General features: G+C 45.9%; 1 protein-coding gene across 6 annotated transcripts in view; it reads left to right on the top strand.

The window, feature by feature from the left end:
* Positions 1-2,432: 2,432 nt before the first annotated feature.
* Positions 2,433-20,943, top strand: part of LOC119387583 (uncharacterized) — a 101,784-nt gene continuing 83,273 nt past the window's right edge. For 2 of the 6 annotated variants that reach the window (XM_049413570.1, XM_049413572.1), the window contains exon 1: positions 7,027-7,094. In XM_049413570.1, the coding sequence (XP_049269527.1) occupies positions 7,052-7,094 (43 nt within the window). In that variant the 5' untranslated portion in view covers positions 7,027-7,051. Of the gene's footprint in view, positions 2,500-7,026; positions 7,095-8,572; positions 8,657-12,698; positions 12,827-14,223; positions 14,404-16,064; positions 16,519-20,943 lie in introns of those variants that run through there. The other 4 variants (XM_037655017.2, XM_049413568.1, XM_049413571.1 and 1 more) reach the window with 4 other exon arrangements.

Genomic DNA, 20,943 nt, shown 5'->3' with positions numbered 1-20,943 from the left:
CGTCCTCGATTACACCGCAGTCACCGAAACCGCATGTTATGTATGCTTTTCTTCAACGCGGTGTACATGCGTTGTCATAGCACACACAAGTATACCCCGGAGCACATCCGTGTTTGTGAGCAGACTTGAGTATGAACGCTAATTAGTGCCGGTAAGTGTGAGTGGATGTTAGTATATGCGTGAACATGAGTAAGAAAGACAGAGAGAGATCATAAAGCAAAGGTAGCGAGGTTAACCAGGTTACACCTGGTTTGCGTCCCTACACTGGGTGAGGGTGAAGTGGACGAAAATAGAAACACTCACAAGGTCCCCTATGCATTCGCATAAGACGACTCGAAGGCGAAATTAATATTCTTTTTCTTCTAAGTCGAAGTATTGATCCTCCCCCGCCTCCCTCTGAAAGCTTTTTGCACATAACGTGGTTTTGCATTGCCTCCAGGACTGAAGGCATTGAAAGCTTTCTGCGCCTCACCTAACATTGCACTGCCTCCGTGATCAGCCCACTTTTGACCGAGCGACGATGTCACGTGATGACGTCACCATCGACGTCATCGCCTGGTGATGCTTTTTTGCACCCCTCGTGTCATGGAAGAAGGAAATGCCTCGTGTTGACGCCGCCGACGCGGCACACCGACGCCGCCGATGGTCAATTCTCGCGTTCGCTGAGGCATATAAGGATCTTCGCCTTGGTTAGGATCGCGAGTGACTGCATTTGAGCTTGAGTAGACATATGAACGCGCGTGATATCCCGTGAGCGTGAGTGGACGTCAGCAATAACTTGAGGGAGTACCTGAGTATCCTGTGCGGGAAAGTGGACAGGGCAAGGATTCAAATTAGACGACAAAACAAAAGAGCTACTGCGGCGCACATTTTGTGGGATTGTGGACAGAATCCGAGGGAGGCAACGACGGTGACGACGATCCCACCGTGGCTTGCGGCCGCCGCGGGAAGCGACAAACGGGAAGAACAGACACGGGCCGTCCGGCAGATTTCGTCTGCCCTCGAAAAGCAGCGCCCGAGTGAAAGCGCCAGGTGCTCGCTACCACCCCAGCACAGGGGCAGGCGCGGATGCCTGAAGAATGCGGGTGTAGCGAGGGCTGCGAGTAGAGGACGTCATGCCGAGGTGATGTGTGGCCGCATCGCGATGATCCTCCCCTCGCGGGGCTAGGATTGTCGTCCGCCGGATAAACAAATAAAGTCTTTTAACTAACTAACTAACCTAGAACGACAGAATGTCGAGCTAGTTGGTAGGGATTGGTCGCAAAAGCAGGGGAGGCGTGCGAACACCGACACAAGAGACGAGAACGACAACTCAAACACTGACTATCGGCTAACTGGAAAGGATCACTGTGGCGGAAAAGAAACTAGACAGCAAAACTTAGCTGTGCATGCAGAGGTACATGAACGCCAGCTGCCTATCACGCACTAGTGCGGATATACGCGAGATATAACTCTTCACGAATTTTATTTCTTATTTATACATGTTAGTCGAAGGCTTGCACCACTGTCGATACGCCAGATCACAGCCATTCGATGCCCCTTCAGTTAACAGTCGGCATTTCTGCTGTTCTCTTCTCCTGCGTCCCTCTTTGAGGGCCTTCCATTCTTTTGGAATTAACGTAACTGTAGTTCAATTGGGTGCGGAAAAAAAATGCTGCAAGTTCCACGCCGTAAAACCGTCGAACATAGAATCTGGTAGCAAGCAGTGTATGTGATTGGCTAGTGAGGTCATGCTGGGTCATAAATCCGCCGCTAGATTTGAAATACGCACGCTTACGTATGATTGGGCAAACTGAGATCACATGACCTGCTTGCTCAGGCAATGGCGTTTCAGCGAACGTCTCGCGTCACGTGGTTTGACGCCGGCGCAGCCGGAATCCCGCTATGCGTGCACTCCCTGTAAGCCACATGACTTTCTTAAGCGCTTCGGCGCCTTGCCTTAGCTTATTACAATTAATGTAATTATCTAATTAATGCAAATATTGAAAGTGCCAATTGATGTCCTCGTATTTTCTACCACTAGTCATCATCATCATCATTTTGAACATGATCTACATCGTTTCGTCTTATTTCTCTATTCCCTCTCCTTTCTGTGGTCACGTGACATGCGAAACGCCTACTACTACTGCTGCTGCTAATACTACTACTACCACTACTACTACTACTACTACTACTACTACTACTACTACTACTACTACTACTACTACGACGACGACGACGACGACGACAGAGGGTAGGCAAGGCAGCTTGAGCTGTAAAAACCCATGGCGCCTAGACATGACGACGCGGCCTTCGCCTACTTCGCACCGGACCCCTGGGAGGAAACCCGACGCTTGAGGCGGGAAAACGCGATCGAGATAAAAGTTGTGATGGCGAAGAGAGAGAGGATGAAAAAGCAGGCGGGTGTACGTTACGGAGTCGTACGTCTGTCTCTCGGTCCGTCAGTGCTGTATCAGTGACAGACAGCGAGAGTCGGCAGAAAGACCTTGGTTGAATTGCGTGAGTCCGCTTGCTCCTTCCCGCCTTGCATGATCCGCACGTTCACAGCCCGTTGACTACTAAGTCCACGTGAGAGTGCGTACATGTCCTGAACTGAATTAATTAGCGTTCGGCAAGCATGCGCCGCGAAGGATAAGATAAGCAGACCTTATGTTTTCACTGTGGAGTAGGGTATCCGGAGTCCTGTTCCTAGCTGGCACTGGCGGTTGACAAACTTAGATGATGAGCCAGTGCTGTAACTTCACGTTGAGATGTTACAAATGCCACATAATAAGATACATATGTAAAGCGTAGGACAGAGAACTGGTGGACAGTAAGAGCAATAAAATGATTACCAAGCGATGGGAAACGCAGTCGAGGAAGGCAGGGAGTCAGATGGAGTGACGAAATTAAGAAGTTCGCAGGGATAAAATGGAATCATGACGACGACGATGCATTATAACTCTGGTGTCCGTGTGCAGGTGCGCTAACTTCGTTTGTGAAATACGTTCCACAACAAATTCACTCGCGAATGTGGGCAGTAAGTGCAAGGCGTGAGTCGTGTGCAAATATTTGGAAAAAGGCAGGCGAGAAAAGAGCACAAAATAAGTTGCGTAAGCAAGACCCCAAAGCTGAGTGGTGGGCTTGTGGGACGTGGTGCAATAGCAGACTTCCTAGTCAAGGACAACCTAAGCAACAATTTAGTGGGTTAAAGGTGCACGTTGCCTAGTTCGCAACGCCATGGCTTTCGTAATCTTTTAAGCACAGAATTACAGTCGAAGCAGCTCTTCTAGGAACGGCGTATTTATCTGATTTGATAAAACACCCGGTACATGCCAACATCATACAGTGATACGAATCTCACGGGACCACCAAAAATATTCGTATCATCCGAAATTCGTATCACCAGAAAGCATGGAAAATTAGCATGCGGCAAAGGAAAGCTGGCGTACATTTTCATTTATTGTTTTTCAAGGCCGCGGCAACGTCAGGAAGAACCCTGAATGATTGTCAGTTAAGTTTTTAGATGTCGACAATCATACCAGCACTCGTAAATATATGGCCCGCAAGCGCGTATATAATTAATGAACCAGGTGCGCTGTGACCCGCGAGAGCAGTAGCCCCTTCCAAATTTTAGTATGTTTTTTTGCATGACACGGTAGTACTGCAGCGAAAGTAACGAAAGAAGCGCTTTCAAAATTACAGAACCACGGTCCTGTGTTATGATTTTGTAATCGCAGAGGTGATGGGGATGTTCTTTGCGAGTTTTACGGCCGTGCCCGCACAAGTGCGACCTCAACGGTCGCGCATGTTGACGTTGTGAGACCTGACTCCTTCGCCAAGACCGCCCTCGCCTTCTTTCGATCCTCGTCCACCTTTCATAGGATGTCTGATGCACGAAGCAGGCACGTGTAAACAACAGTACGGCGACAGCAGCCCGCGTTGACGCGTTAGAAAAAAAAGCATGGCGCTAATTTCCTCTGTAATCTAAACGCGAAGGCACACGGAGGCACATAAGAGCCTCAAAGATTTGCGCACCCTATCTCGGAGGCCGTGACTCGTCTCTGAAGGTTTATTCTGACCGTAAGAAAAATGTTGTTCTTACACCGTGATTTTGACAATTTCGCAGTGCGGCGCGCATGCCCACGCTTGCGTTCCCGCGCTCGCACGTGCTTGGCGCGTCTTCCGCGACAGCGCGGACTGCAGCTCTTCGTACCTGGGCGGTAGCGTACGTTCGTACTCAAACATCGCTGGGTGAAATCGGCTCGCAACAACCCGTACTCCATTACATTGCAGCCAATGGGCCTTGGCCGGGACCAACGAAAAATTTGTATGACCCCAAAATTCGTATGAGTTGTGATCGTATCAAAGAGGTTTCACTGTATTTACCGGCAGCGCAACCACACACACGGACAGAAGAAAAGAAGCCGAAAAGGAAACACAGCGCTGACACAGCGTTTCGCTTCTATTCTCTGTCCGTGTGTGTGGTTGCGCTGCCGGTAAATATGGAGTACAACCAACTGGAACAAGTTTCCGTTTTGTTACATGCCAACATACTTCCGAAAATGGGGCTAAAATGATGGTCCAGAGCAGTTGCTGTAGAGAGAACATAGGCGGACACCTCATAATTAAGGCACTGTCACACTGCTCACGAAAATTTTACCCTGCGCTTTTGCAATGTAATATATATCCTCCGCGCCAGTGTAGAAATTCGGCGACACAAAACGCAAGCGAACTTGATATTAGCAAGGAAGGCCGCGAGCGCTCCGTATTTTTGATAGCTACGGTTTGTCCCATCGCTTACGTTAGCAATAGCGCTGAAAAATTACCCCAGTGAAGGAAGGAAGCTCGAAGTTGAATGTAGGGAGGTTTAACCAGAAAAACGTCTGGTTGATACTACTGAATACGAAGAAAGCAAGGCAGTCCGCAAACTCATCCCCGCCAAGGGTGTGTAAGTGTACTGAACAATAAAGAGCTTGCGGTATCGGGTACTCTATAAGATGATTCTGCGACCGGCAGATGGCAACACTTAACAACAGCGCCTGTAAGTCTTGTGATTGCAAGTGAAGTACTTACGTCTCACGCTATTTGAACGTTATAGTGGTGTCTGCAGTACCAAAAACGTTTGCAGGTGGGCGTATAAAATATACGCACTACATTGCTTCGACTTATTGTTTAGTTTGATAGCTCGAAGAAAAAAAAAGTAGCTCTAGCGATGCCAATACATAACCGCTATTTTCATCACTCTAATCAAACTTGCCTGTTTATGAGTGCCTTTTTTTCATTCTGCAGAAACAAGATTGGGTCGGCTGTGCCAGAAACAAATAAGTAAGATATTAGACAACGTAAGCCTTGACAGCAAGGTATCTCATGAGGATCATGTTCCAGTGGCGTTTTAAAGAGGTGTTTTTTTGGAGAAGATATGGCATAATCTACGAAAGGCGCTACTTGTCGTTTCGAAAGCAAGGAAGAAAGGCCTCGGTCCAGGGTAATGGAGTTTTAACGCTCTATTTCTCAGAAAAGCGACGAATTGCCTATTTGGAAGACAGACATTTTAGGTGTAGCAAAATCTTCGAGCGGTACAAGGATGGGGGAAAGACATGGCAGATCCCTCTGTCATAGGAATCGATATAACACGAAAGTGAAGCGTGTCTTCACAGAAGTAGTGCTTATTATGTAGTGATATATGTGAGCTTGTACAATGTATATTGGTGCTCGGTAGCTATAGCACCGTTTGACTTGGATGCACCCACGTTTATGCCTAGTGGCACACCTCCTCGCGACGACTAACTCCCATGATCATGATTTAACCGTTGAGGTAGCTGAGGTCTTTAACATATACCTGGACACAGCGTTTCGTAAATCCCTCGCAAAGATGACATCAACAAGCGCATAATAAACACTGGTACTCAATATGCACTGCTTCAAAGCGTCGTCAATTAAGGAAAGAAACGGCACGGTGTGCGCTCCCAAGTAATAGGGTAACCTACGCCTGTGCTCATGCACACACTACCGCACTGCGCTTCAGGAACACGGGAGGGAGGGGCTCATAGCTCGAGCCGCGAACGCGCGCTCGCGTTCCACGTCCCGCTCGCCTCTGTCTCACTCCACCAAAGCACGACATTCGCCCGCCAACATCGTTGCCTTTCAGCAGCGCTTACTGCAGCAGTTTTATTAGTCGGTCCTATCGCACTCGAAGCAGTCGGCGGCGAAACACCGTTGGTGCATGTGGAAGTTACACTACTCCGACAACGAGCCGTCACACGCTTACACAAACCAAAGTCAATGAACGTAACTGCGTGTCTGGCAACTCCCCGATGCTAGCGCGGCCAGCGTTTTTCGCTGGTATCGAGATGCTCTAACTGCGTCGTCGCCGAATCGTTCTCTATCGGCACTAGTAGGTGTAATGCCGCATTACTTCACTGCACCGCTCACAGACGGTGGCACCACCCCACCCCGTATAGCCCCGCCGACAGAGAGCACCGTGAGAGAGAGAATGTGCGAGAGATATAAGGCACATTTGTGGAGTGCCATGCATCTGCCTCGATACCTTAGTCGGTAGAGCACCGGCAGCTTATCGTAGTGGACCCAAGAGGTCGTAGGTTCAATTCACGGCGGGGGAACTTTTCCTTATCGTTTTTTCTGTCTCATCCGTTAGCGTCCACTTTATTAACGTCATATCCGTGACGGAAATACGTCACTGAAGTCTTGGTGAACCCCGGCATAAAACACTTTCGTGTTAAAAAGCGGGGGGCAAAACATGCGTGCCATGACGACTGATTTGACATTTAATGACGTCCTGAATATGTGTAATCATTGAAAGTGACCGCAAGCGGCACTATACATAACCTTAAGTCCCCGTCTCAGCTCATAGCTTTCTGTCAGTGAAGCCTTTTGCTCTCGTGACTTTCGTGACTTTCGGGTTCATCCATATTGGAAGAACCAGAAAACACAGTCGGAAAAGTACGACTCGTTTTACATGCACAATGTCTTGTCAGAGCGACTGTTTATTCTGATTTCTTGCTTTATTCTTTCTTTCTTTTTCAGTACATAGATAAAAAGGAAGAAAATCATGAAGCACTTTATTGCGCTACTATGTGTCGTCGCGTACGCCGGTGAGTTTTACATCGTGTTTATATCGTGTTTTACATCGTGGTTTTCTTTTCTTCAGCTGCACGATTTATGCATCCGTGGAATCATGACTCATGACCTACCTTCCTTACCTCTATCTCTTCCCTCCTCCCGAAAGAGTTGGCAAGCGTTGTGCCTCTATAGGTGGCAGTTGTCAGCCTGCTCTCTCCCTCTTTTCTCTGTATCCTTGTGTATGCAAATGAAATAATAATAATAATATCAGTGATTGCAGTTGTGCAACGCCGTTGAAACGAAACCTCCGTCTTCATCACTATTATTTCATACGTGTAAATCAAGGGAAGGCTGGTCTGTACACATGAGAAATACAGTCTTCAGCACATTGCTTCCGGCGATATTTTTTTCTGGTGAGGGCAATAAAAATGCCACGGAAACTTTCTGTCTCTCTCGTTACAATGCGTAGAACACAGAGCGGACAAACAAGACCTGTACACACAGCTGGTCATGTACAAATTAAAATGCCTTACTTACTTTGATGGCTCAAAGTAGTAAAAAACTAGGGATACAATTGAGTCTTACATGACGTGTAGATGTGGCTTCAGTGCACACAAATAGTAACAAAAAAGCAGGGAGAAAAATCCAGTTACTTTGACCAAACTGAATGATCTAAAGTTGAACGGACACCCACATTTCGTGGCGCGTTTTCATGTTTTCTGAACGCTTTCTCTTCATCTGTTTTCTTCTAAATATTCATAAAGTGCACTAAAAATGTAAGGAAAAACATGCTTGTGCATATTTAATAAGCGCGATTTTGGCAAGCTAATTTGTAAAAAAAATCGTAATTGAGTTCAGTATTTATCAAGCTTCGGGCCTACAAGTCATAGGGGCTTCACAAAATAACTATAGGTCAGCGGTACCACTCCATTGATTTGCTGTCCTCGAAAGTATTCTATCCGTCGCAAGATCGAACGAGAGCTCGCCTCCGTATTTGCGGTGGCTCCGCTGTACATCTATGTAGAACGCACCTAAAATAAGAACCATGGCTGATGAAATATCATTTTTTAACAGCATTGGTCCGTTTCATTCGACATAACTGTTATCCCTTATTTATTTACTTCAATCACAGAGCCTGGCCGTCTGCCCGTGTTTTTAATAAAACTGAAGTGAACCGAATAGATCCAGTACTTGAAGTGGTTTCCATGCAGACCTCCATGAATCAGCGTGAATGAGCCGTTGCACATTTCAATTAGCAAAGAATAAGCGAATAGATATTCTTAAAACTAGCATGCAGCTATATTTGTTTCTAATGTACCTGAAAGCCTTGAATTAGAAAATAACACAGGTTACACAAATGGTATGATAAAGCACTGGACTTTCTTTCTTTTCCTTTACCTGCGAACTTTATTATTTGTGATCTTACAAATTTGTGCATTGCAAGCTTACTCTACGTTAGAAATGTTCATAAGCGCCTTCTAACTGAAACAAACCCTGTGAACACCTATAGGTCATGCAGCGGCTGACAACAGATATCAAGAAGCTGTCCAAGACTTTATGGGTCTCCTGGAAAGAGACACGTCGCCACCTAAAGGCACGTTGGTTATAGGAATATATCTGGATTATTACGTTTGCATTCTTTGAAAGTGCTGCGCTCACCACTTTTGTATTGCCTTCCTTGCGCAGAGCTCACAAACGGAATCAATGAACTTACGCATTTTTTCCAGTTCTGCACTGAGTTAATAAAACAGCAGTCGCCGCTGTCTTTCCCTACACTCTAAGAAAAAAGAGAGTCAAAAGAGGGTCATGGAACCGTGACTCTCTTCGGGCGTCCATGTGACCCCTTTTGGAAGGTACAGGCAGAGAAAAAGAGTTAGCAGTTTGGAAGGAGTCACTGGACGCCCCTGAAGCGCGTTTCGATTAGCTTCCGTCATGAAAGAGCCGCCGTATACGCCAACCATATCGCGCGCTTGCCCTTTGGCGCCGTTGTGGCGCGTTGCTCGGCAACGGAGACGGGGTTGGCGCCGGGGTGACGCGCCGCTTCTGCCTTCTCTCTCAGTCGTCTCAGCTCGTCTATGCTATTGGAATGCGTTGCGTTGGTTGCGCGGGCGGCGCGGGTTGCGTGTCTTGAAGTTTCATTAGATGTTCTCTGGTTTCGTCAGTTCATGTTCATGCGCGTCTTCGATGGTGGGTGTTGACGCCGGCTCCGCGCACGAAGTGACGCTTGCAGTGCGGAATATTCATGGAGCTGCGGATACGGACAACGGGCGCCAGTTAACGGTGAGTGTACTGCTTTCGTAGGCACTAATTATACAGCTTTAGCTGGGCGTCTGCAGCAGCTCTGCGGAAGTTATCTGCCAGCCATTTCCAACAGCAGCCCGTGTCCGCGGGGCTGTTGCGGATGCCCAACTAAAGCTGTCGGTTAACGAGTTGCCACCGTTATGCATGCGCGTTGCTCTACAAGCTCCCATAAAGTGAGCGATGCAAACAATTATCAAGGGTCATTTCTTGCTGATCGCGCATTGTGTCTGCACTACTCAAGGTGCAAGATGTCGTTTTGAGATGCACTTTAGTTCACTTACACTTCATAATAACATTTCCATCGGCCTTGAGTGTGCTGCGTGCTTCCGCGCGTGGGAACGTGAAAAAAAAAAAAAAAAAAAAAAAAACGTCTGTGTACAGAACGCTCAGACGCACTATATTAATGGTTTTTGTTGGCTTAAAGACGGTAGCTTGAGGTGCAGATATAGTACGGTGGCTTCCAGAACGTATGCGATAGTCATTCAAGTTGGACACGCCTCGCCGGTAAGGCGAAAATGCTAGACTTTAGACAGCGCCCGTTGTTGCGGCCGTCGCCGTGCACTTTTTTCCTTCGTTTCTGTTTGCTGTTTTCATGGTTTGCCAACAGCTGCGATGACGCTGTAAGGGAATCAAGTGAGTGTACGTGATTGTGGGAGTTATGTGCGCTAATTCTAGCATATGACATGTCTGATCTCGACGTAGACGGCGTCCGCACGCGCTAGGTGTCGTTCGGGCCCTCGTACTCGCATGTGTTTATCTGAGTATGGGTTACGTTTGTAAAACATGCGGTCAGTAACCGCTCACGGCGTGCCCCTGACTGCCGGATGATGTGTTTGGGTGTCGGGGTAAGCCGGCGCAAAACCGTGTTTATTCTGAAACCAAATTTTGAAGCGATTTCTCAGAAAAAAGTGCTTTCATTCGTGTATAGCCAGTGCCTATTGCGAGACGAGGTTCCCGCTGCCTTTTACGTGAAAATTTGTTTTCGTTCCTTCATTGTGTCTATGTGAACCACTTATTTTGTAGGTTTTGCAAACCATTACTGCAATTTCATTTTCTCATCATAATATCACGTTCTGCTTTTCAGATACCGTTGTTCATGGTGCTCACGCTGAACAGGAGCGACAACCTAGCAAGCCACAAGTCTGAGACCTCCAGCCGTCACCACTTTTTGATTTATTCTTAATCATAAGGAATAAAGATTGAAACATGATGCCCATTTCTGCAGATTATTTTGCACTATATGACACTATGCACATGAGTCACACATTTTAGTTGGCTATACTCATAGAAGCATGTAAACGAGAAATACCCAAACTTCTTAATTGGAAATGAAATACCATCTTTTCGCGCTTTCTATATAACTTTGCTGGAAAATATGTTGTTTTGGCGAGTTTTAATAAAATAATGCTAAAACTGAACTATTCCCTTTTTGCAGTCGCTGGGCAGAACGGCAAGTATTATTGGACATGCTTAAAATGAATACTCCACTATTTTCAACAGTAGACGCGCAAAAGTAGAGCAAGGGTCAAATGAGTAGCTTAAAATACTCGTGGAGTCGCTAGACGCTTCGGTGTGGGTCACTTGACCCCCGTAGGAGTGCTACCGGCAAGAGTCGTCTGACTCCCTATAAGTGGAAACGTGATCCTTCGGATGATAGTCTTTCAACTCTTCCTAGAGGGTCGGGAGACTCTCCTAGAGCGAGCCGACCCTGACCCACCAAGAGAGTCACCGTGACTATTTAAAGAGAGTCCTATACGTGGCAAGTCAGAACTCTCCGAAAAGAGTCACGCATACTCTTTTTTTTCTTAGAGTGTAAGCTACACACAGGTACCGCTAAATCATCGCTTGCGCTCGCTTCCAACATCCACGACCACAGGCTGCAAATCTCAGCGTCAGTTGGGCGTAAAAAATTCCTCGCGATCGATATGCCGGTCTCAAATGACGCCTTTTTACTCACTAAGAAAAGATGCGTGTTGGAACAAGACGTCGAACTGCCTGGTTTCCACAGCACCTCCTTTCAATCAAATTATTGTCCAACTGAAGAATGTACAGTACTCACAAGTTTAAACGCGGCGTCATTTTTTTTAACACGAAGGTGGGGATCCACGAAGACTTCGCTGACATCACTTCCGTTGCGGGAGTGGCGTCGGTAAAATGCACATGAACAGATGACAAAAAAATCACAAGAAAAAGTTTCGTTGACTAGGACAAGCTGTGAGTCGAACCTACGACTTTCCGGTCGCTGTGATAGATACCGGGTGCTATACCCATTGTGCTATTGATGCTATTCCCTACTGAAAACGTTCCGTAAGTTAGTACCATAATTCCGTATGTTTCCGTATGATTCTTACGGAAATGTACGGAAAATATATGGAAAATATACGGAAAACATATGAATTCCGTACGAAACATATGGAATTATGGTAATGGCATACGGAACGCTTTCAGTAGGGTTATTTTATTGTTTGCACATGCACGAGGCTTCCCAAGGGCGCATTATATCTCTCACACTTTCTCCTTCTCCCACGGTTGACGGGGGCGGTGTCGCCGTCTGGGAGCGGTGAGGTGAAGTACTGCATCGTGACACTAACGAGCGCCGACAGGGCACGCTTCGGTAGTTCCAGCGCAACGCAGGCTTTCGGCGCATCTTTATCATAACGACTGCTATGAGCAATTTATCGTGATAACCGCGTCATGTCGCTGCAAATCTAGCCGCTGAAGGTAATGTTGGCTCTGATGTAAATGTTGGATTCAAAATTACGCCAATATGACACGAACTGCAGACGCTGGAAACGACAGTACGTGCATTGCTTAGTCCTAAATTTTCGCGCTTCAATCCGTGAGTACTGTACAGTATAACACAATTAAACTTACACCATGGTCATATTGTGTACTGGTACGCATTGGTGGGTATCTGCTCGGACCACAGTTTTACTGTTTCCAGCAACGCATAATAGTTGCCTGAATTACGTGTCCGAAGGATAAACTTAAACATTTATAAGACTTGGAAGTTGCAAGTACAAGATACTCATTAACGGATTTCTAGATACATACGTTACCCTGCAATAATAATTTGTGCTGAGCTCAGAGTAGACGTATATTTGCAAGATTAATGCTTTATTGTTTACATGTTCACAACTTTGCCAGATGCAGTCACACTATTCATTCTTCTACGAATGCGAAAGAAAAAATACCAGTGAACGTATCTGTTACAGCGAGCGATGGTGGCCATAAGTACAGAATTGTACGTGCTGTTGATGTAAATAACACTTCAAACAATTAACGATCCCAAAATTCAATTATCGTGATTGTTACTTGCCTCCATATTCTCGCAGGAGGCTCAAGCAGTGTGAATCAAGCGAATGATTTCATCGACGTTGTCCTGCTGCAAAGGATGCCCGCACTGATCAGGGAAACACCTGGCTTGTTCCCGGCTGCTTCCTTGCCTCCCCACTATTTCAAGGCACGTTTCAGGTGTATTTGTGCACGTAATCAAATGATACCTGGTGGCAACGTCTAGCTGACAATATTAGCACAGCTAAGCACAAATAGGAAACCGGTGCATACATGGCTGAGCTTAGCTGATGCCGCCGCTCCTGAAATGTCCAAAATCTACGTTCAAGAACATTCCTGATAGAAAGAAAAATATTCTTAGCAGGGTGGAAAAGTTACAATATATTACTCGGTCCCGACTATAATACTGCCTACCGGTAGCTTCGTGAAGACGCCGGAACAATGAAGAGCGTTCTATAGCAAGCATATATAAAGTGCCGACGTGTATTCAAAACGGGGACAGGCGAAACATTGTCAAAGCACTATTGCGAGGGGGTCAGCCATTCTACCTGCGTAAGAGCCCGTTTTGGCTAGTGTCGGCTAACTATATGTCCACTTGTGCCATGTGAAATTAACGTCGACTCCAAGGATGTTATGCTTTAAAGATCTACAAGTAATGCCCCCTGTGTCTTCCTTGGCCTAATTATATTTTCGATTTAAATGGTTTTGTCTAACACAAACGAGCCGCCCGATCTATTGCACAGCTCTCGTCCTCCGAAATCCAAGTGATCTAAGTTGAACTTACAGCTCTACAAAAGGTAGACTTGGCCAGAATGCGGATACTATATACCAGCTCTTGAACATGAAGTGATTTGACTGCAGCGTTCACAATTGCACGATAGCTGAAGCGGACACGTTGACTGTTATGCGGCATTGTATGAGCTATTTACGCTTGACATTACCGGTTGCTCTCTCTACTAATAATTATTAAAAACAAACATTGCTCATTTTGCTTGACCAGCGGAATACCACAGCATTCAACACGAGATGAAAACTGCCCACCTGCAATGCAAATGATCTGGTCCGCGAAAAATGTAGTCCTATCTCGAAGAATTAAAGAAATACAACAGGCAATAAGGATATGAAGTAAAGAAAATTTTCAAGCGGGATCAGTGATCATTGCTTGATTGTAACAAAGCAAATTTTAGTGTTCTTAAATGGGAAGTAACCTTGAATTCTATTATCTATAAAAAGGAGTGGAGGACGCTATACGAACACGCACATATCTCCTAATCAACATATAATTTAAAAAAAACTGGAAATGAAGGTTCAAGCGGTTCATATGCTCAAGATGAGACAGATGTACCAGGTAAATTTAGTTCAAAACAATTGCTTCCGGCTTTTCACACGTGCATAAAGTAACAGTTTTTTGAAAGAGCTGCCCATGTAAGTTCGGCCGAGGCCTGTGGGACCCTAGTCTAAAGAGGGCTCCAACCAGTGGATCCAAACATTTCCGCCCTTCGGTAAATAAAGTTGCAATATATACTCAAGCATATACGAATGAAACACCCATTACTGCGCTTTCAGGTGTACAAGACGTCCATCACCAACCGCGACTTGAAGGTGAACGTGACGCGAGGTGGGATACGGAACTTCGACACGGCTATTCACCGCGTCGGCGACTGCGTCCCGGCTCTTGTGGCTGGAAACACGAGTGTCAGCTGCACACTCAGCTTCGACGGGATCCTCGCCGAACTTGTCACTGTGGTATGATATAAACCCCGCCTTTGAATGCGTTAGCATTAGAATTGTCAAAGTGGGAAAACATGCGCTAGTTTACATCAAGCCTATCGTATTTAACTGCGCAGTGCAAGCACTGCTCGCTTATGTTGGCTGACAAAGTACATAAAAGTAAATAAAGGTAATTCAGTCCACGCTAACGCAATTCTCTCGCATTTACTCGTATCCCAAGAATGACCATATTTATGTCAGTAATGTTTGAGGTTATTTCAAACCATGATAACATCCAGAATAACGGAAAGCTGCGCATATTTTTATCAAAAACATTTCGGTTCTTTTCTGTTTTCTGAGGAAAACGGCCTCATCAGTTTCTTTCCAGATTCCCACTGTTTGGGTTCTTGAAATATGCGAAAGTAGGGAACTAACATCAGTGGTACATCCCATCAATGTGCTTTTTATTCAAAAACTAACAGCCAATAAATAATGCACGAGAGGCCTCTTAAATAAAGTATCCATGTAATAAAGAACTTATAAGCATGAAATCTTTTCTTAGAGAGTGTCTTATTGCAAACTCAATTCTCGTATCTTTTTTCGTAGTGGCTCGAATTGCTGTGAAGATGACCATGCGCCCCGCATTTTCACGCGTTAAACTCGTGCAACATACACGCGCTGTGTCCTCTTTTTGCTATTTTCGGTCGTGGTATGACTGTGACGTTCGGAAAGAATTCGGAGGCTTTGATGTCGAACTCCTACAATGAATGTCGCTGTGAGTTGGTGTAATTGTCGTTGCTTCAATGATGAGACGCTGAAAAGTTAGGTCCCAAAAGGGTTGGCTATCGCAAATATGTGATAAAACCTAATCCGTGGTTTCGAGATAGTCGGCATTAACGCAGCCCACCTTTCTTTTATTCTGCAGCTTATATACTGAATTCCCGCAAATAATAAATGTCGCGAGAACAAGAATGAGCTGGGTGGATGTGTTAAATAACTCGCTCACTGTGCGACACTTCTTTTGGGGGAAATTATCGGCCATATTTTTGTTGATGTAGTTTTCTTCCCTTGAAGGAACTTCAGTGCGATAACATGCCCAGAAAATCTCTTTTGGTTCTCGCTATGAAGGTGTTCTTTCAAGGAAACAAAAGAAATGTTACAAATTGACCGTATGGGCGAACGATAAATTCCACAGCAAGACTTTTCGATATTATATGAAGTAAGGCTAGCAAATTTAGGAGCCTTATGAATTGTAGTGAGCGTGAGCTTCCTAAGTGAACGTACAAAGATCAACCAGCGTCCATTAAATACATACCCTTTTAAACTTCTAGGGTATATTAATATCTGGGGTTTAATGTCCCAAAACCACGATATCATTATGAGGGACGTCGTAGTGGACGGCTCCGGAAATTTCGAGCACCTGGGGATCTTTAACGTACAGCTAAATCTAAGTACGCGGGCCTCAAACATTTTTGCCTCCATTGAAAATGCAGCCGCTGAGGCTTCTAGGGTATAATTAGCCTTGACTGAAGTTTTATACTACACAATTTTTATTTACTGCTTCACATCACTAGAGCTTTGTTCCTGTAAACTGCTAACTGTTCTTTTTTTTGCACTGGGCGAAAAGCTGTCCAGGCAAATTCTCGCTTACTTCGCATGAAATGCTTTGCAGTAATATGCACCTTACTCCTTCACAGACCAAGGGAGACAACCTTCTGAACATTGTGAAATCCGTGGACGTGGAAGCCCTGGTCTACAACACGACCGGTCGGCTCGAGATCACGGCGGCTCCGAACAGACCGGGCTTCGTGCGCACTCTGTTCGTGGAGGGCGTCAACTTCGACGTCAGGCCCGGAGCCAACCTCGACCTGAACGAAGTCCGAATGAACAACTTCAAGACGAACATCGCCAACTTTCTCAGAGAGGAGTTGTACATGAACATCTACGGCAACTACCAGATACTTCTCAACCACGCCGCCGCGCGCATGAGCTTCGCTCTGTCCTAGTGCCTCTCTGCTATCGATGAAACGAAGAACGACTTAATGTCGTTACAAGAAATTTGCCGAAAGATACGTAGCGAGCGCCACAAAGCAAAAATTTCTATTGTTGGGTATTCATAATCTTGTTGGCAAGCCGGAGTAAAGGTACAAATAACGAAATAAAAATGTTTAGAAAGTTATCAAATTATTAACAATATGTCCACGAACGCCTTCCTTAAACGTGCGCATGATATAAATAAGCACAGAAGAAGGCGGTGTAGCTCGTATCTTTTTGTCCAGAACACTACCTACAAATGTTCCAAGGGTGGCTGTTTCAGGTATAGGGCCACGTTTCCAATGCTAATGTCTCGGTAGTGACATTATGTGCGTGCTTGTGACTAGTGCTTCTTATTTTGTTTTTTACAGCCTCTCTGTCAATTATTTTTTTCTCTGCAGTGTGCTTGAAATTATGTGTAAGACAGCCGTAAAGAAGCCTGATCATTTACCATTTGTTTGCAGTAAAAAGAACTAAGAATTAAGAGGCTTGGAACTACTTGTCAAAAATTGAAAACATGATGAAAACCATTGCTATAAATACTACGTTGTGTCCCGTAAGCTTTTTTTTACAAAATGAACGGGGAAAAGGTCACAAGGAGCCAGGCCCGCAGCGAAGAATTTTTCTCGGGGAGAGGGGGTGGGGCACTTGCTGAAAACCTTGCCTATTTGAGAAAAACACCTAATTGCAATATTTATTTTTGCCAAAAACACCTACTTCACCAAAATTTCAGGGGGAGGGGGGCTAGTGAACCCCCCCCCCCCCTGGCTGCGGGTCTGCAAGGAGCTCATTCTGCCCATCGGATTATTATCACACGGACTGCAGTACCACTGTGATGAGCTCCAGTGCGAATGTTACTTTCATTGAGCTAAAATGACGTGATTCTCTGGGCAGTATTAAAGCGTTTTTGGAAGAAAATATGACGACGAAGAAGGCATCACCTCCTAATCTGTTCAAAGCCGCTATTGCGACTAGCCTCCCGAGCAGCATTGAACGGTAAGTGAAAGCACGGGCAGTTACTTAAAGGGGGTTGCAGTTGTGAATGAGTCTTCAACAAACACGCAGTCGCGAGAATTGTTCGAAACGGTACCGTAATAGTGGAGCTCCACGCCTTTGATGACCCAAAAGTGGCATCCGCTTGCTTCGCTCTTTCCTTCGCAATTAGCTCCGTTCATTGGCTAGCCTCTCCTCCTGGCCGAGTGCTCCTCCTCGCCGTGTGAGGAGGAAGAGTGGCAGCGCGCGTACCTGCTGGGCAGACAAACAGGGTCTTTTCGTGGATGACATGAACAGACGCGACTGTTGACGTCACAGCCAAGATTGGGGATTACCGAAAGGACCTTAGAGGAGAAGTGGTTGTTTCTTGGAATTTGTGGCGTGCCCGCGGCTCGTAGCGCCGACGCGTTTGGCATTGTTCGTCATGACGGCATTATAAACTCGATGGGCACGTTTACTTGAAATGTTGAAAAATTGTCGGAGGTGGTTAAGGGGACCTTTAAAGGAGCCCTGCAAAAGTCCTTTCATGAAACGGTTTCTGGAATTTATGTATGCAGTTAGGTCATAAGTAAAGTAAATCATTCGCAGGATAATTTCAGACGCCCCGTCACGGTGGTCTAGTGGTTATGGCGCTCGACTGCTGACCCGAAGGTCGCGGGATCGAATCCCGGCCGCGGCGGCTGCATTTTCGATGGAAGCGAAAATGTTTGAGGCCCGTGTACTTACATTTAGGCGCACGTTAAAGAACCCCAGGTGGTCGAAATTTCCGGAGCCCTCCACTACGGCGTCTCTCATAATCATATCGTGCTTTTGGGACGTTAAACCCCAGATATTATTATTAGGATAATTTCAGAGATTCATAGCAGGGAACTGCGCAGATACACGAGACAAGGGAGACTGACAGGACTTGGCGCTGTCTCTCTTGTCTCGTGTATCTTCGCTGTTCCCTGCTATGAAGCCAAACCAACAAGATCAAGTTTACACTGTTTTAAAATAATTTCAGAGAAGCTTCATGCTTCACCAAAATGCCGGAGCATACGCTCTTTCAAGTTTTAAGAGAAGCACCTTGTATCAAACGAGCTACGCACGATTATACATTACCCTGCTACCAAGCATTGCTTTTCCTCCTCAACTTCTTCGGTTAGCGGCCGGTGCCCTGCTCTGCCCTCCGCGATCGCGCGCCGGCGCGTGGTAGATCACGAAGGCCACGCTCCGTGTTTTTCTGGGTGATCTCCACGCCACCAGGTGCCGCCACAAGTCTGGCTGCTTACGCTTTCACCTTCCGTACAAACATTACATAGCCAATCAGACAAGTCACGCAAGCGACGTGGAAAAACGATGCCACGTCCTAAATGCACAGGCGGCTAGAAACTCGGTGTGGCAGGGTGCTGTGAGCTGTAGCGGTGCGCGTACTTAAAATGGCCCTCCAACCCTAGTTAAGCTTGAATCTTTAACTTGCGGGTTAAGTAGAGTGAATGATAGAAAGAATTATGCAGAAAGAACGGCAGCAATAGGGACACAGAGTCCGTAGTTATTCAGCCTAGAAAATTCAAAATACAAAAAATTTCAACCCTCAGATTGATTTCTGCGGGGTCACATGACCACATTTAAACTTTACGCAGAGTGCTTAAATCAGGACTGTCACGGTTCAGCGTTCAGGTTCTGTGTTTTCGACGGCATTGCTACAGAAGGTGTTGACGCAGGGAGTCGACTTCGTGATTATAGAAAAGTACAATACCGGGTACGTATCTAAGACAACAGAGCGGCAGACAAGGATTAAATGAGGCGCAAGACGTGACGGAAATCCCGAAGGAAATATTTCGGCACAACTTGCGGCTCGACAATACGTATATGCCATGAATGAATAGAAAAAGAAAACCACTGCTCATACATGTTTTGTGTGTAAATAGCATTCGTTAGGTTATCACGACAGATTTCGGATGGGCGGACGCACGATCTTTCGCTATGACGTCACTCACCCACCTACTCACACACACTCGCAAAAACACGCCCTCGATACGTACGAATATAATAATAATTGCTGGGGTTTAACGCCCCAAAACCACGATATGATAATGAGGGACGCCGTAGCGGTGGGCTCCAGAAATTTCGACCACCTGGGGTTCTTTAACGTGCACCTAACTCGAAGTACATGGGCCTCAGGCATTTTCGCCTCCATCGAAAATGTGGCCGGTTCGGCCGGGATACGACACCGCGACCTTCGGATCAGCAGTGGAGAACCATAACCACCAGATCACCGTGGCGAGTTGATATGTACGGACACATTAGTGAAAGCAGTGGGGATTATCGACTCAACTACGCATAATTATCAGTATGGCCTCCAAAAGCTTTACCAAGCAGAAACGTTTTTACATCCCGAGTGTTTACAAGGGTTGATCTCGACGGATAGCGATGCCGGATATGCCATGACTGAATGCGACCAGTCAACGCCAGGCAGCACTTGCGAACAAAAGGTTTTGCATATGGAGTACCGATTTGTTGGAGTTTTAGATTGGAATATTTACTCTCGTGCTCAGCTGCCACATACAGTAAACAGCAAACAAGGACAGCGTCCGTTAAGCAGGAACGGATGCACAGCAATAATTTCTTTTAAAAGAACACATAATATGCGCGAAAAGCCGTTTGCCTGCCCAAGGACGGCGCCAGCTCACTAATGCGCAAATTTTCGTTATTATTACGTCAGCGGGGAAGAGTTATCGAGATCTATGAGGACTTCGCCTTCAGCACTTACACGGTTACAGAAAAAGCATTGCGTGTTATCAGTGCAACCTACGTGTCCAAGAATGGCGGCTCAAGTGAAAATATGCGAGCCATGTGTTGTGTCACCAATCGCGATAAGAGCATGAAACCGGAGTTCTTCTTTCTGTAAAGGCGTGCGGAACACTAAACCTATTGGGAAAACCGCCCGGCGTGACAGCTACTGATACAGCTATCTATTCTACGAATAGTTCCTGCCGAGGAAGCCGGTGCGAACCAACGATAGTGATTTGACGTAGGCTCATTTTGAATATGTGTCCCCTCACAGGCCGTGGACGCTTGCTTCCACTATAAGTGTGCACGCACGCAGGAGTTAGATAATTAAATTGTGATTGAAACACCAAGATACGATTAGGAGGCAAGCTCGTAATGGAGAACTTCGGATTAGTTTTGATGACTTGGGGACCTATAAGGAGCACCTAAATCTAGGTACACGGACGTTTTTACATTTCACGCCTATTAAAACGTGGCCGTGGTTACCGGGAATTGAACCCACGTCCTCGTGCATGCAAGAGAAGGAAGGAAGAGGAAGAAGCAAAAACAGATAGATCAGTGCGGCCTTGCAGATTTGCAATAAAATTTTTCCCGAATCATATTTTTTCTTCCGAAAGTTCAGTTCCGCATTTCGTTTTTCACTATTTAAGGCAACTGCGGCCATAGCTTTCTTCTATCTCACATTTCGTCCCGTCTACTCTTGAATTGTATACATCTCATTTATGATTATTGTTTTAGATATATTTCAGCTCATTTAAAAGAACATCAATCTCAACA

This window comes from Rhipicephalus sanguineus, chromosome 3, assembly GCF_013339695.2.
Source record: "Rhipicephalus sanguineus isolate Rsan-2018 chromosome 3, BIME_Rsan_1.4, whole genome shotgun sequence".
In the NCBI taxonomy this organism is placed as follows: domain Eukaryota; kingdom Metazoa; phylum Arthropoda; class Arachnida; order Ixodida; family Ixodidae; genus Rhipicephalus; species Rhipicephalus sanguineus.
Note: the sequence above shows the minus strand (reverse complement) of the source record. Positions and strands in the feature narration are given on the sequence as shown.